This window comes from Carcharodon carcharias, chromosome 14 (assembly GCF_017639515.1).
Source record: "Carcharodon carcharias isolate sCarCar2 chromosome 14, sCarCar2.pri, whole genome shotgun sequence".
NCBI lineage: Eukaryota > Metazoa > Chordata > Chondrichthyes > Lamniformes > Lamnidae > Carcharodon > Carcharodon carcharias.
Genome location: NC_054480.1, coordinates 71,095,621 through 71,111,030, shown reverse-complemented (window position 1 = coordinate 71,111,030; position 15,410 = coordinate 71,095,621). Strand labels below are relative to the sequence as shown.

Here is a 15,410-nt window from a genome sequence, read left to right as displayed (position 1 = left end):
AATTAGCCGTGGAGAAATTCAAAGGACTCAGCAGGTTTTTGTGCATTGCTGTGTTTAAGGTTCTTGACAGGGTTATTAGAAGGACTACATCAAATACTTCTGTACAAATTTGGACCTGTCCTGTTAAACAGGCACAGAAGGAATGCTGAGAGTCTCAGGTCGAGGCGGAATTCCTGGAATGGCACCAGGGTAATTGCTGCAGTAACTTGATTCTCAAGAAGCTTTCAGGGGTGCCACCTTTTGGATGAAGCATCTATCCTCTTAGGTAGGTGTAAAAGATCCCATGGTATTATTAAAAGAAGAGCAGGAGAGTGTCCTCACCAATCTGTATGCCTCAACCAACATAATTTAAAAAATGATGATCAGTGTATCTCATGGGCGTTTGTGCACAAATTAGCTGCTCCATTTCCCACACTAAAACAGTGACCACACTCCAGAACTACTTAACTGACTGTGAAGTGTACATCCTGAGGTCATGAGCGACCCTATAAAAATGCAAGTTCTCGCTTTTTGCTTTAACTAACCTGGGCTTTCAGGTCTGATCATGCTCATCATTCTATATTATAAATGAAGTGCTTCTTGGGATTCCTGGCATTGATGTTTCTGGGTTTAAATGTAACATTATACTTCATTGTGATTTACTTAGATTTAATGATTAAATCATTTAATGATTAAATGAAGAACAGCTAATAAACCATTTGGTGAATTTTATTTCAAACATAATCCTTCACTTTCCTGTGGGTTTGGCAGCGTATTTGAGAATTACCGTGAATACCTCTTGATGTTCAAGAGCCTGCTGTACAAACAGTGTAAAGATTTTTTTACTTTAACCAAATGTAACTTTTTTTTATTTACAGCTGGCTGTACAATCTCTTCTCTAGTTCCCTGGAGGGCCCCATTCATTCTTCTCTTAACCGAGAGGTACATATCAAATTTCATGTTGAATAATTCTGCTACCTGTTTGTACAGCGACAGAGAACTCATGCTACAAACCATGGTTTGGTTCACGTATCTGCTAATCTTCTAATTGCCATTCACTTAATTTTTCTTACAGATTTGTCCAAAAGTCTCCAGTGCGATCAATGGGTTGGAACAACATCTGAAGACTATGAAGAGTAGGTTCCTTAATTTTTCACAAACTCCTTCATCCCCCACAATCTTCCAAAGATTCATGCAGGAGATATGCTGTCCACTGGTACTGTGGTGAATGACTAGATCTTCACTTTAGTCAGTCAGAGTTGGCATATTAAAATAAACAAAACAAAATAAACAATGGAGACCATGGCACGCATTCCCTCATGTATCTCCGTCAGATCCTCCCGCACATCCTGCTGGACTTGCAGCATCTGCTGCCTCAGGGACGACTCCAGAGGCCCATCATCAGCCACCGACTGAGCATGTTCCTGGTCCCCAGCAGTCCTCTGACTGCTGGCACCCTGGGCACTCTCTGCTTCCACCTGCACCTCAAGCAAGTATGAAATGCCCTCACCAATGTGCACTGGATACTAGCCGCCGATCTAATGCCCACTGAGGTACTGGTCTCTGCGCTGGTGCCTGCCTGGCTGAGAGAGTGTGAAGCAGATGCGCTGTGATGGTTGCTGTCCTCTGGGGTCAGGGTGGACCTTCAGGCTCCTCACTCCGATGGGCTGCTGGTGAGCCTGAAAGGAAGTACAAGGACATGTCATTAGTTGAAGTCATTACACTGTTACTGTGCATACCTGGCACCCGGATCAGGCGCAATGGCGATTCCATGTTCGAGGCTCATACCAATATAGAGACTACAGTGGAATGGTTGCAATTACAGACATCCTGACCTCAGTGCACTGCACTCTTGCCTCCCAGTGGCACCTCAACCTCACTGTGGCCGGTTGACCTAGGTGCATGGCACTTCTCCACTCCAGGGCCTCCTGCTCATATCGAGTGAGGATGAGTAGGTGCAGCAGTCCTCCGCCAGTCCGCAACCTCTCAGCATTGTTTTGGGATGTCTTCTCCTGAAAGGACAGAGGAGCATTGATTATTCCCCCCTGTACCTGCATTGTCATTGCAGCCTGGCCAACCCTACCTGAGGAATACCTCGCAGAGATCAGCCGATTCGTGACCCTGGAGCCACTAGATACTCATTCCAAGCTGCCAGGGCTCACATTTGTCACTCAGACTCTAAGACCTCTTAGCAGCTCCTAACTACTGTACTAAGTGACCTATGCCAACATGGTACTCACCCTTCCCAATTGCAGGAGATCACTGAAGGGCTTACGGCACTGCCGCTATATACGCCTCATCATATCATGGCAGCTGACCCTGGATGCCACCTCCTCCCAGGCACTTTTGGTGAGGTGGGGGGCTTCCTCCTCCAGTCCCTGGGGACAAGGATCTCTCTCTCCGTGCTGCCACCTCCTCCAGGAGAGCAGCGAGACACTCATCAGAGACTGCCCCACTGACCTGCACTCCCACCTGCCGTGTTCAGCAACCCCGTCCTGCATGTCAACGATGCTCCAACTCAATGGCAGCCTTCGAATGGCCGCTTTTGAATCGCCCACTGGGTCACCATTAGATCCTTTGGACATTGAACATCGGCCCCCGCCCGCCCCTTCTCACTAATTCTCAGCTGTGTCTTACGCTGGGTGGGCCTTAATTGGCCCACCATGTAAAATTGTGGTGCGCTGCCGATCATGGATGGTGGTCGGTTTCCCAACTGCCCCCGCCCGCCCGGCGAAGGAAATATTCTGGCCTATGACTCAGTTCCGGGTTGAACGGTGAGAACTCTGAAGAAGAATCATAAGGACTCAAAACGTTAACTCTCTTTTTTTCTCTCCACAGATGCTGTTAGACCCGCGAGTTTTTCCAGCGTTTTCTGTTTTTGTTTCAGGTCTCCAGCATCCGCAGTATTTTACTTTTATCATAGCCACTAAGAGCTTGGCCTCTAATGATGGAGAGGGGGAATACAGAAAAAGGTATAATCTAGAGTCAGAGGATTAGAGGAGGTAGACAGGGATATGCCAGAAGGGAAGCTCATTGAAATAGGGAACAGCAAGGCCGTGCAGAGATTTGAAGATCAGGACAAGGATTCTGAAGTGATTTGCTGGAGTACAGGGAGCCATTGGAGCTTAGCATTGAGTGGGCAGGAGACAATGCAAAGTGAAGTTCTGAATTAACTGAAATCTGTGAAGATTGGAAGTGAAGAACTTGGTGAAGAGAACAGGTCAATGCTCAAAGTGACAAAAAGAAGGTTTAGGGTTTCAACAGGAGTGGGGAGTAAAAGAATCCTGTTCTAGAGGTGGAATGATATGGTCTTGGTAATGGTCCAGTTATGGAGTAAAAGTACTCATCTCAGGGCCAAACAGGATGCCAATGTCAGTTTGTTTCTTTTCAGCATTGACCTGAAGGAACTTCCAGCCCAACAAGAGGTGGATGACATCATGGCCAAGACTAATTATGCCCTCAATTAAAGTCCACCCATGCACATTGGAGTAGGAGCCAAATGTGATCCTCGACTTTTACCCTGGTAAAGATCTGATAATTCAGCACAGACTGGGAATCGTAGCTGGGATCTTTTGTGTTGGTGTGGGTCAACATAAATTTAGACAATTCACTTACCTACTAGGATGTTGGCAGGATTGCTGAGAGATCCAATACTGTGTAGTTTAGAAGTTCATAACTTTTAGAAAACAGGTAGTAAACCCCCAATTCCTTTGGGTATAATGGAATAATGTGACCAATACAAGGACAATAATTTTCTAACTTTCAGTGGAACTCAGTTTGATATTCAATGTTCTTTTCTCTTTGCTCCCAGTCTCTTCCCACGTTGACAAATATGTTGAAATTGAATATTCCCTGGTTAATCCAATTGCAATCACAAACATATTCATGGACCTGGATTTTAAGGTATCCACAGATTCCTGATGAGTGTGTGTCTGTGTAGTTGTGTGTGTGTTTATGTGACTCTTGATCATAGGCCATTGTTCAAGGCTGTTTTTCAGCAATCCCCATGTGTTGTTAGCATTTTGGGGACCTATCTTGTTTTTTTTTTGGAGTTTTTCCTCAGCTTTCCTGAGTACTGTAGGCTCTGACTGGTTGAGTTTTTCGAATGGAATGTTGCTGGTCATTGGAAGGTTACATTATTGGAGGAACATCTGTTTTGTGCTGAACAGCTAGAGTGAGCAATCAGTGAACTACCCAGTAATGTCAGATGTAACTATCTGAACTATCTGAGTGAAGTGTGATTTGGATCCTAACCAATAAAGGGTGGCCCTTCAATAGTTTCCTATCCATCTGTTCCTGTCATCACTTCCTTTGTTGCGTTTTCTGCCACTGGCTCCAAGTGCTCAAAAGATAATTTGTACACCTGAAGAATGAAATTTGCCAGCACTGCAAACATTCCTTCCCAATGACCGGGCATCTCTGAGAACAATAAAAAAGTATGCATTGCATATCTGAAGTTTGATGTATTAAATCATTTTTACAGAGTGAATTTTATAGTGTGGCACAGCATAAAGAGGCTCCCTTCAGTCCGCCCCCGGTTAGCCTCTCCGAACAAACTGATCACATGATGTACTTGGGGCTGTCAGATTTCTTTGCTAATTCAGCAGGATTCGCCTATTATGGAGCCGGTGCCTTGCATGTGAACATCACCAATAATATGGTACGTACAGACCGTTCTTTCAGTCACAACCAGAGTGGTTCCTGAAGTATTAACCTCCTGTTCGGAGGACACTGCTAGCATTCAAATTCCCCTGCCTCTCTGACTGGTTGAGTTTTTCGAATGGAATGTTGCTGGTCATTGGAAGGTTACGTTATTGGAGGAACATCTGTTTTGTGCTGAACAGCTAGAACACAAGGTAAATATGGGGCAGTCATTACTCTGAATTTAGACTGGATGATCCCAGTGAATGGGGTGGTTAGAATTTCAAAAAAAATGTAAGCCAGATGGTGTGATATGTTGAACCCTTAACAAATTGTTTGATATCATAATCAGACAAAATACTACAATAGCTTTGATTAGTTGACTTTTTTGTTTTCTCCAGATTCCAAAACAATATCCTGTCAGATTAAACACATCAACCTTCAGATTTTTAATACCTCAGGTAAGTGCTTCCCGAGGTCTGCATAAGCTGTTACCTGATATTAATGCCCTAACCCCCTCAACTACCCCTCCACTTTGGGTACTATCTCTGGATGATAACACTTTGTACCCACCCTTGAGGGGGAGAAGAAGATTAATTGCTTGTACCTGCCTCCAGGTGGAGAAGCTCTATCCCAACATGCTGATGCTAATGAACCTCCATGCCAACCAACGTCCTGTTCTGAAAGCTACACCAAACAACATCACCATTCAAGCATATGGTGCTATTGATACATTTGCAATCCTCCCTAATTCATCTCTTGCACCGCTTTTTGTCCTTGACATCGTGAGTACAGTTATAACATCTTATTTGGCTATGATGGATCTTAATATGTTTATAATTGCCATGAGAAATTTTATTCTGTGCTTTTAACTGTTAACAGTGTGCTAGTGTGTCTGCTAAGATGGCTATCTCTGAGATGAAACTGACTGGATCGTTGAAACTCAACAGGTAAGAAAGAAAGATTCGCATTTATATATCGCTGACCTTGGAGTCAGTCACTGGTGTAATAGAGGGAAATGTGGCAGCCATTTACATACAGCAAGGTGCACAAACAGTAATTGGATAAGTACTAGATAATCTCTTCTAGTGATGTTGATTGGGGATATATATTGACCAAGACACCGGGAGAACAACCTGCTCTTCAAATAGTGCTGTTGAATCCTTTAGGACTTCTCGGAGAGTAGATGGGGCCCCAGCTCAACATCTTTTCCAAATGATCTTCCTTCTGACAATGCAGCACTGCCACAGTACTACACTGGAGTGTCAGCTTAGATTATGTACTCAAGACTCTGGAGTGGGGTTTGAACCAACAACCTTGTGACAAGAGTGCTATCCACTGAGCCAGAATTGACAATAGGTAGATTCTTCATTTTATGCTGAATAGCCAAAGCCACAGAGCTACCAACTGCCACTCATTGCCAGCCACATACAGTCAATTTATATTGCACATTTTCCCTGGGTTCCTTTCTTGATGTGGTGCTGAGACCTATAGACTAAGAAAAACTTAGATCTGAATATTGGCCTATGCTGAGCTCAGAAAGGCCATCACTAATTGACTTCAATGTTACCATGCTAGGAATATTCAGCCTGGATTCTCTCTCATGATTCTTATTCAGTGACTCCTATGGAAATGTTTGTAAGTATGGGCATTATGTAAGGAAGGCATCAGGTCTGTAACTTTCACTGTCTAGCTCACACATGAAGTATTCCCATGTGTGTGAAGTATTTGGAGGGCTGCTGTATCCCTACAGAAGCCAAATCCTTCATGAGAGGAGAACGAGTTTAGTTAAAAATTCATACCTGACCTCGCCAAAAAATGAAACGATAAAATAATATTGGTTACACGGCAGTGCAGGCAGTTAGTATTAAGAATCATAAATTTCATCTGTAACATTCCCTTGACATCAACAGCTGTATGGATGCATACATGGCTTTATTCTTGACCAATCAGAAACCGCTATTTTTACCACAGCCATCTTTACTTGATTTGAACAGAATGAGAGGAAGCTTCTGTGAAAAAGGTGATGATAGCAACTAGCCTATTCTGGTTAATAGCCTTGCATACTTTCCAACTGTGAATCTATGAAATCATGTAATGATGTAAAGTAGGTCAGTTCTCAGATCCTACTAATGTGAGGAAAAGCAGATAAAATTGTTTGTGAAAGTGCCCAGCATCAGGATCTGAGGCAGGGTTCCTTTATTAATTACAAAGATAATGATGATCTGTTGAATACGGAGTCTGTGGGGGTGGAAGGCGAGGACAAGGAGAACCCTATTGTGATTCTGGGAGGGAAAGGAAGGTGTATGTGCAGATGTGTGGGAAATGGAACAGACGAGGTTGAGGGCCCTGTCAACCATGTTGGGGAGAAGTCTTTGGTTGAGGATGGAGACACATCAGAAGCACTGGTATGGGAGGTATCATTGTCAGAACAGAAACAACAGAATCAGAAGTGGAAGAATGGAGTAGAGTCCTTACAGGAAGTGGGTGCGAGGAAGTGTAGTCAAGGTAGCTGTGGGTGTCAGTGGGCTTGTACCTGTTTTTCAACTCAAGCCAAATAGATTCAGGCCTAGAACTATCTAAAACAAATAGATCTTTCTAATTAAAACTGTAACATCATCCTATATCAATATTATCTCGGGCCCCTCCTCTCTTGCCTTCTCCATCATTCCTATAACCAGGAATATTAAGAACCCACTTCAGACTTTGTTTAAGACATGCCTGTTAATGCAACCACATAATTCCATGTAGCAATTTATGCCTGCATCTCACCAACCTCATTATTATTATTTACAGACATTGATTTAGTATTTGTCACTTTTGCTATTTTTTCAATCTGGGCCCTGCAATTTTTATGATATTTCTAATTTTACTGCTGTTTATCTCTCTCTCTCTCCTTTGATCCATTTCTGTTCTTTTCAGCTATTTTTGGTTCCCCTACCAAGTTAGCTTAAACCCTCCCCTGCAGTATTAGTACACCTTTCAATGAGAATGTCGACACTGGCTTGTTCATGTGCAACCCCTCCCCAAGAACCAATCCCAATGCCCAAAGAATCTGAACCCTCCCTCCTGCATGGTTTCTGTTTCTGTACTCACATGGAACTGGGAGTAATCCTGAGATGAATTGTCTTTGAGGTCCAGTTTTTTAATCTTTTCCTGGCTCCTGAAATTCTGCCTGAAGGCCCTCAACACTTTTTCTACCTATGGCATTGGTTCCAACGTGGAACGTGACTTCTGGTTGTTTTCCTTCCCCTAAAAGAATGTTCTGCACCCAATGATGTCCTTTATCCCAACACCGGGAAGTAACACATCAATCAGCAATCAGGTTTGTAGTTACACAAACATCTACCTATGCCCCTAACTATCAAATCCCTTGGGACTACTACATGTCTAATCTCTCAATCTGCAGCCAAATCTTCCACAGTACTCGGGGTTTGACTCTAACTGCATCACTCTCCTCAGTGTTCAAAACTGAAAACTGTTAGCGAGAGCTATTACTGTACCTCCCTCTTACCCTATGGTTACATTCCTATTTATTACCTATGTCCTCCCCATCCATTCTCTCACCTCCTGTACCTTCTGTGGCAGAGGGGAGGCCACTTCCTGGAATATACATTTAAGCAAGCTCCTGGATGCACTGCATTGACTCCAGCCTCTCAGAGGGGAGGCTGCTTCCTGGAATACATGTTCAAGCAAACTCCCGGATGCACTGCAGTGACTCCAGCCCTTCCTCAAGCTCCGAAACCCAGAAGTTAAGTTTGAGCACTGTCATGGCTCATTTCTTGGATTCTTTCCTGCTGCACACAGCAGACACTGGCTTCAAGATCTTACATCTTGCTGTTTAGGCTACAAACAATATACATCCCAGACTGACTGATATAAACCTGAGAACAAGGCCGAAATACAAAATGTTCAGTAAATCTTTGGTATACATGGCTAAAATGCCATGGACCTCAGATGAGAACTCATCAAACAGTGATTAAGTGATTGAAACAGATCCATTCATGAATGTAAAACACAGGCAGCCTGGTGACTATTTACAGGGCATCTTTGTTTGGAATGTAGTTCTGAGATATCTATGGGGTGAAAATGGTTTTTGTTAGTAATCCAAAACAATCAGAAGCCAAGTTTTCAGAAAATAAGGCATTGTGTAAATCAGGCTGCCAATTTGCTACAAACCCATATTGCATTAGTGACAAAGGCCAATTTCACTTTAATTGCCGCTTATTGGCAAAGGAACTTGCAGCAATATCTTGGTTATAACTATATTAGGGCAGGAGCTGGTCAACGTGCTGTGGTGGTAGAGACAATCGTTTAAGAAGTAAGCAGCTGTGTTTCAAGTGCTGATTTTATGTTGAGAGTTAGCACAGCAGGAGCAGCATTGTTTTTGACATTTTAAGGAGAACATTGCTGCAAAACCTAACACATGGATTGTAAAAAGTACATGAATGCAGTCAGATATGGAGCTTCTGCAGCGATGTATAAGTTAAAAAGGCCTTAGAAATATACAAACAAGCATTTTCCAAAAGCAGAACTAACTAGCAGAAGGAAACTGAGATTGACATGATACATTTACTTTTGAGGTTTAGCAAAGTGAATATTTATTGTACAACAGAACAAAATGGGGAAGGCGGCATCAAATAAAAAGAAAGAAGAAACAAAAATTGGGACCCAGGGAAAAAATACTAAATTAAAATGCAAGGTATTTTTATACCTGTGCTATCACTACATCCTTTTTTGGAGAGTATCGCCAACCGGTTGGAGAGCCGACAGGGAATCCCCATCAGTTCCATGGAGGAGGCCCAACCGGATTCAGAAACTTAAGCGGCTAGCTTTGGGCCTTCCTCAGAAGGGTGCGGACCCTGCCGCCTTCCCATCTCTGCCTGATTAAGTCCAGGGTGGGAAGGCATATGGATGCCCTTCCCACCCATGTACTAATTAAGGCCCTTAAGTAGGTATTGATGCTCACTGAAGGACCTCATGCTGCCACCGCTGGTATTCAACCACTTGGGGGGGGGTCACCATGCAGGGGGCCCATAAAAACAAACCCTATCATGTTTGCTTGCGGGCTTCTGGGGGCTTCCTCATTCAAAGGCACTCAGTGCCCAATTGAGGGACGTGGCATCCAGAAGGGTGGAGCTGGCTCAGAGTCACCTCCCTACTCGTTCTTCTGGCTCCCTCCCTTCTAGCCTGTGACCCCCTCTCTGCGACCCCCATCCCACCCTCATTCACCTGTGGCCAGAATCCCTTGGTACTCCTGGGCCTCTGGTGGATGCATTACTGGCAGCAGCCACCACTCCCACTGGCACTGACGGGTAATGGAGAGCTGCTGGCCTCTGATTGGCCAGCAGTTTTAGGCGGGGGTGGGTCCTAAATCCTGAAGAAGGACCAACGCTAGCCAGTTAAGTACCTGATAGACATTTAATGCTAGTGGGCCTTCCCCAATGGAAGCAACATGGGGCTCCCGCTGGTTCTTCAGCCAGCGGATGAAGCCCTGTCATTAACATTAAATTCTGCCCTATGTGTAAGCAAAGATGTGGACTGCAATGTTCTGGATGAATTGAAGCATTTAATTCCTCTATATACTAGATAAACTTTAGCCCCAATAATGGTTTCCCTAATTGCTCTGCATTGTGAGAGATTAGAATTGTCCTGTTTTCTGTATATCTGCATATATTAAATAAACTATTCCAGCCTTGGAAATAATTTGAATTATTTTCTGAACAAAGACATTGGTCTCCAGTCCTCCATGTTGAATATTGGTAAGGGAAGGCAGCTTCCATCTTAATCTTATTTATTTTGAAAACTATACAAAATGGACAGAAATTACCCCATTTTTCTTAGAGACCAAGCCTTATAAAATCCTCACTACCAACTAGCTCAGTAAAGATTAAACCTGAGATTTTCCTGGTTGGTATGGTACAGTCCCTTACTGCACAGTGCATTTATCAATTGAGGGACTGTGCACTCAGGTTATGTCAACATTTTTATAAATTAAGCTTACTGGCAATGTCCTCCATGACTTAGAATACTGCTCTTTTACATTTCTTTTGTGTAGTCTACGCCTATCCCTTGGACATTCTGATGTCGGCCCTTTTAAGGTAAGAACAACCTTTTAAAAAGTCTTAATTTTATTTGAATATTGTGAAATGCACCGAGACCAATGCTCGACAGTGCTTGGGTCACAAACTCAATCCTGCCGCTGACTGCTCAAGGTAGCAGCTTTAGTCATTCATCATTTTTGAACTGAACTGCTCGGTATAACGCTTTGTAGCTCAAAGTTCAGATCTGTTCATCAGGACTTGCAGCAACTCTGCCAGGTTCCAACTTAGTATCGAGGACTGGTGATCAAAGCACTTGGGAAGTACTCACTCACTCCCTATCTCTATATCATGCAACCATTTATCAGCAAGGCACTTGATTCCCTTTCTCCAATCCAAGAGACTCATGACCATTTATGGGAAAGACTCTAGTTCCCCTTCACTGATAGCATACTTGATATTATTTTCAGACCAAAATGGATTAATCATCGATTCAATCCCAAAATAGCAGAAAAAAGTTCAATTTAAATGTCATAATAGTTAGCATAAACCTGTGGCCCTAAATTATAAACAAATTAAACCACAGAAATTCTAGAATCCCATTCAAACAGAATTTGACTTATTCGGTCACTGTGAATGGACAGCCATGTCAATAATCCCTCTCCACTTCTGTAAAGATGCACAAAGCTATTTAAGTCAAAGAAGTTCATGGGTTCTATTTTAAGTTCTTCAGTGACATAGGGCTTTAAAAAATATTTTTATTTTGAAACACATGATGCTTGTATTTCAATAAATTATCCTGGCTGAGGCCATGTAAAATGGGCAACTCAATGAGATTTGCACCTCACCCACCCAATGGAGTTGGGTGGGTGAGGTGCAAACGCTACACTTTTAGTCTGTGATTAAGTACTCAACCATGAAATTCACACTATCCCAGTAGCACATTTAAAAAGAGAGAAAACTGTTAATACTACCTTTCTAATAATGTTTAAATTTATTCTCTATCCTTTCTTATTGCAGGTGACTATGCTACAGGGGCTATTGAACATTGCAGTTAAGGCAGTGGTGTTACCGAAAGTCAATGGTATGTCCATGACAGAGATATCAAAGTTAAATATGGACAGTGGTACTAAGCACATAATCACTTATAATCCAACTTTCCACAGCATAAGACTCAGACTGAAATCTAGAAAAATGCACTTTGCATAGTGTTAATATCAGAGATCAGTCTTCTGCTTCTGAGACCATATCTTGCAAAAAAAAGGTCTACTGTTATAGATTTTGGTAACTTATTTGGGGGTGATCTTAACCTAACGCTCTAGGTGAGAGACCAATAGGATCAGATGGAATGCCAATTTTATACCTTGCCCAATATTACACTTCGCTGATTGTAATGGGGAGTAAAATTGAGCAGGTGGGGATGTGGAGGCAGGGGGTTACCCAGCATTGTAACTGATCATGTCAGTCTTCCGACAGATAGATCGAGTTAAAATTTCAACAATGTGTTTCAGTTGTTAGGGAAATTACAGCAATAAAGAACTAGCATTGGTTTATCATCTTAGTAATATGTCTCAAAGTGCTTCACAGCCAATAAGTTACTTTTGAAATACAGTCACTATTGTTACATAGGCAATTGCAGAAGTCAATTTGTTCACAGCAAGGTCCTACAAATATCAATTGGGATGAATGATGAGTTAATGCTGCGGGAAGAATGTTGACAAGGTCACCAGTCAAACTGCCTGCTCTTCTTGAAAAAGTGCCGTTGGATCTCTTACATCCATCTGAATTAATTTGCATTGTTATTGCAATGCTCCATCACTACTTTGCTCAGTTTTTGAACTGGGGCATAAGCCCATAACTGTTATGTCTTTTTGTTCCCAAAAGTTAAAAAAAAATCACACTTTAGACTCAAAATGCGGGCGCTTCAATGAGTGTATTTCTTGCTGCTCTCCATGCAACCAATAGACTGATACATGTTACTTAGTTCATGAGTGCAGTGCGACAGTGAATGTGACACCTCAGGATATTCACATAACAATTAGTTCCTAGCTCTTTACAAATAATATAACAATATAAGAATAACCTTCCAACTTGAGCTAAGCTGACATTCCCATTTTTTCCCCACAGCTTTTGTTTTTATCTTTGTTGCACAATAATCAATACACAAATGTGGTGGGATGTTGAAGGAGTTTCGGGAATGTGAGAGGATGATATTTAAGTGAAATCACGAACATTTACTTCTGTGAATGATGTACAAAATTGTCATGTAATTCTTTACAGCAAGACTAGCCAATGGATTTCCACTTCCAAGTGTGGATCGCTTAAGCTTTGTAAACCCACTCCTTAAGGTGAACCAGGTGAATATCTGCAGAATACAAGATTCTCATAGCGATGTTCATTATACTTGACATACCAAGTTTAGACAATCTATTCAACTGGAGGAAACCACAGAGAAATAATTATCCCTTAAAGAGACAAATGTGATAAAGTCATGTGATTCTGCTTTCTTGTGCCTTGGTGGTTGCCTGCAGTTAATTTTCTTTCATTGGGAAATAACGTTATGATGTACAGCTCCTGTATGATTTCCAACCAGATTAGTGAATTCTGGGCAGAATCAAATGAAATAGCACTATAACCACTATATGCTGGAGCATTCATGATCTTTAAAATTGGTTCAAAGTCAATCCACCCAAAGCAGCTCCTGGCTGCAAAATTGACTAAGTCCCCAGGTTGGAAAAGTGAACTTGCATTGATTATCTCGGTTCAGGCGTGTTCATCACATTGTACCCAGATTTCTGAGTGCACAGCCACCAGATGTCATGTGAATTCACTGTTAATCATCTGTAACTGCAGTCACCATTTAAGCCTGACCCAGGTCTGTTTCTCCTGCTACTACTACATTACTTTAAATTCAATTTAAATTCATCTAAGAGAGGATTTACTAGAATGTGCCAGGGATAAGGAACTTCAATTATGTGCAGAGGCTAGAAAAGTTGGGCTTGTTCTCCTTAGAACAGAAAAGGTTAAGGGGAGATTTGATAGAGGCATTCAAAATTATTAGAGGTGTCAATAGAGTAGATGGAGAGAAACTGTTTCCACTAGTGGGTTGATCGGTAACCAGAAGACACGATTGGTAACCAGAAGACACAGGTTTAAGATAATTGGCAAAAACTCCAGGTTGGGGAGGGGAGGAGAATGAAGAGAAATTATTTTATATCACAAGTTATGGTGATCTGGAATGCACTGCCTGAAAGTGGGGTGGAAGCATAAGATACTTGGATAAAATATTTGAAAAAGATAAATGTGCTGGGCAATGGGGAAAGAACAGCAGAGTAGTTCTAATGGATAACTCTTTCAAAGAAGCACATTGGACCAAATGGCCTCCTCCTTAGTAATATGTGGTGTTGCAACCTGTGGAAATGTATGGAACCGGGATTTTAGAATTAAACTTTGTGTTTCAAAGCATGCAACAGTGTGATACTGAGAAAGGAAGGAAGGATCAATTTGTAATGTTGTTACACTGCTGTTTTTTCTCAGGATGTCCTGGTGATTGCGACTGACATCCATTATGGTTCTTAACCGACTGCTGTTGCCAGCAAAGACAGAGTGATGGAAACAAGGCCAGCCACTTGACTGCTTTGATTACCTGGAATAATCCAACCATTTCTTAAGATGAGGACTGCCAGTGCTTACAAGAGGCTATAGATTAAATTTGACCACATTTTCTGTCAAAATATTGTTAATTTCTAATTTGACACTTTTCAATCAAGTGAGATTTTTCATGAAAAATGCAGTGGCAAAAAGTGGAACTAGTTTCAGTCACTGTTGTTTAGTCATCAGAAATAAGAAACAAAGCCTCACTTTGAGGGGTAAGTGAAGTGTTTCAGAACAGCATTTTACTTCCCATCAGTGAAGTGTACATGGCATTAATTTTGCTGAGTATGTATGTGGTGTTGTCACTTCCTCTTATGTGGTTCTTTGTTATTTTTTGTTTCTCTTTTAAACCAAAATCAATCGGCTACAAATATTTGTGATTCACCTTATCAAATCCTTCTCAATGTACATTTTTAAGAGCACCAGGTTTAAGAAACAAAATTAACACTCCTACAGAACTGAATCTCCTTCATTCTCCCATACACTTGTTAATATTTCTTGTGCAGATTATTTTCAAAAATGCAATGTGCATGTCCATTGACCGGGGCTATGATCTTGTACATGGTACTCACTGTAATGCTTTACTGAAGCTATTTTTGATGCTGTTCTGCCTCCAGCCGTGCTAAAATTCAAAATATAAATGTGTTAAGGAAAAGTATCAGTAAAATTTTCCAGTACTTTACTGTATACCTACTTAATCCTAACATGGATTTCATTGCTTACTAATAGATCATCCGTGGTGTTTATCTGGTGATAGAATATGCTATTTTATAATAAGAGGGGTGTTATGATCAAAGTTTAATGGTGTCTTGACTACAGTATGCAATGTCTAAAGGATGCATTGCAGAAACTCACCAAGGCATCTTTGGCAGCCTACAAGGGCAGCAGGTAGATCACTCCAAGTTCTCCTCCATCCTGAATTGGATGTTTATCATGGTTCCTGGATCTCATTACCCCAACAACAATATTGTGGGAGTACTTTCACCATACAGCCAGTCATGCAGTCACCTACTGCCATTTTCTTAAGGCAATTACTGATGGGCAATAAATGCTGGCTTCATCAGCAATGTCCACATCCTGAGAATGAATTTAAAA

General features: G+C 41.9%; 1 protein-coding gene across 4 annotated transcripts in view; it reads left to right on the top strand.

Annotated features, from left to right (window-relative positions):
- LOC121287258 (bactericidal permeability-increasing protein-like) overlaps positions 1-15,002 on the top strand; it is a 28,242-nt gene extending 13,240 nt beyond the window's left edge. For 2 of the 4 annotated variants that reach the window (XM_041204965.1, XM_041204964.1), the window contains 11 exons: positions 858-921; positions 1,055-1,115; positions 3,791-3,882; positions 4,463-4,639; positions 5,022-5,081; positions 5,238-5,405; positions 5,503-5,570; positions 10,679-10,721; positions 11,682-11,745; positions 12,942-13,018; positions 14,199-15,002. In XM_041204965.1, the coding sequence (XP_041060899.1) occupies positions 858-921; positions 1,055-1,115; positions 3,791-3,882; positions 4,463-4,639; positions 5,022-5,081; positions 5,238-5,405; positions 5,503-5,570; positions 10,679-10,721; positions 11,682-11,745; positions 12,942-13,018; positions 14,199-14,240 (916 nt within the window). In that variant the 3' untranslated portion in view covers positions 14,241-15,002. Of the gene's footprint in view, positions 1-857; positions 922-1,054; positions 1,116-3,790; positions 3,883-4,462; positions 4,640-5,021; positions 5,082-5,237; positions 5,406-5,502; positions 5,571-10,678; positions 10,722-11,681; positions 11,746-12,788; positions 12,898-12,941; positions 13,019-14,198 lie in introns of those variants that run through there. The other 2 variants (XM_041204967.1, XM_041204966.1) reach the window with 2 other exon arrangements.
- Positions 15,003-15,410: the final 408 nt, after the last annotated feature.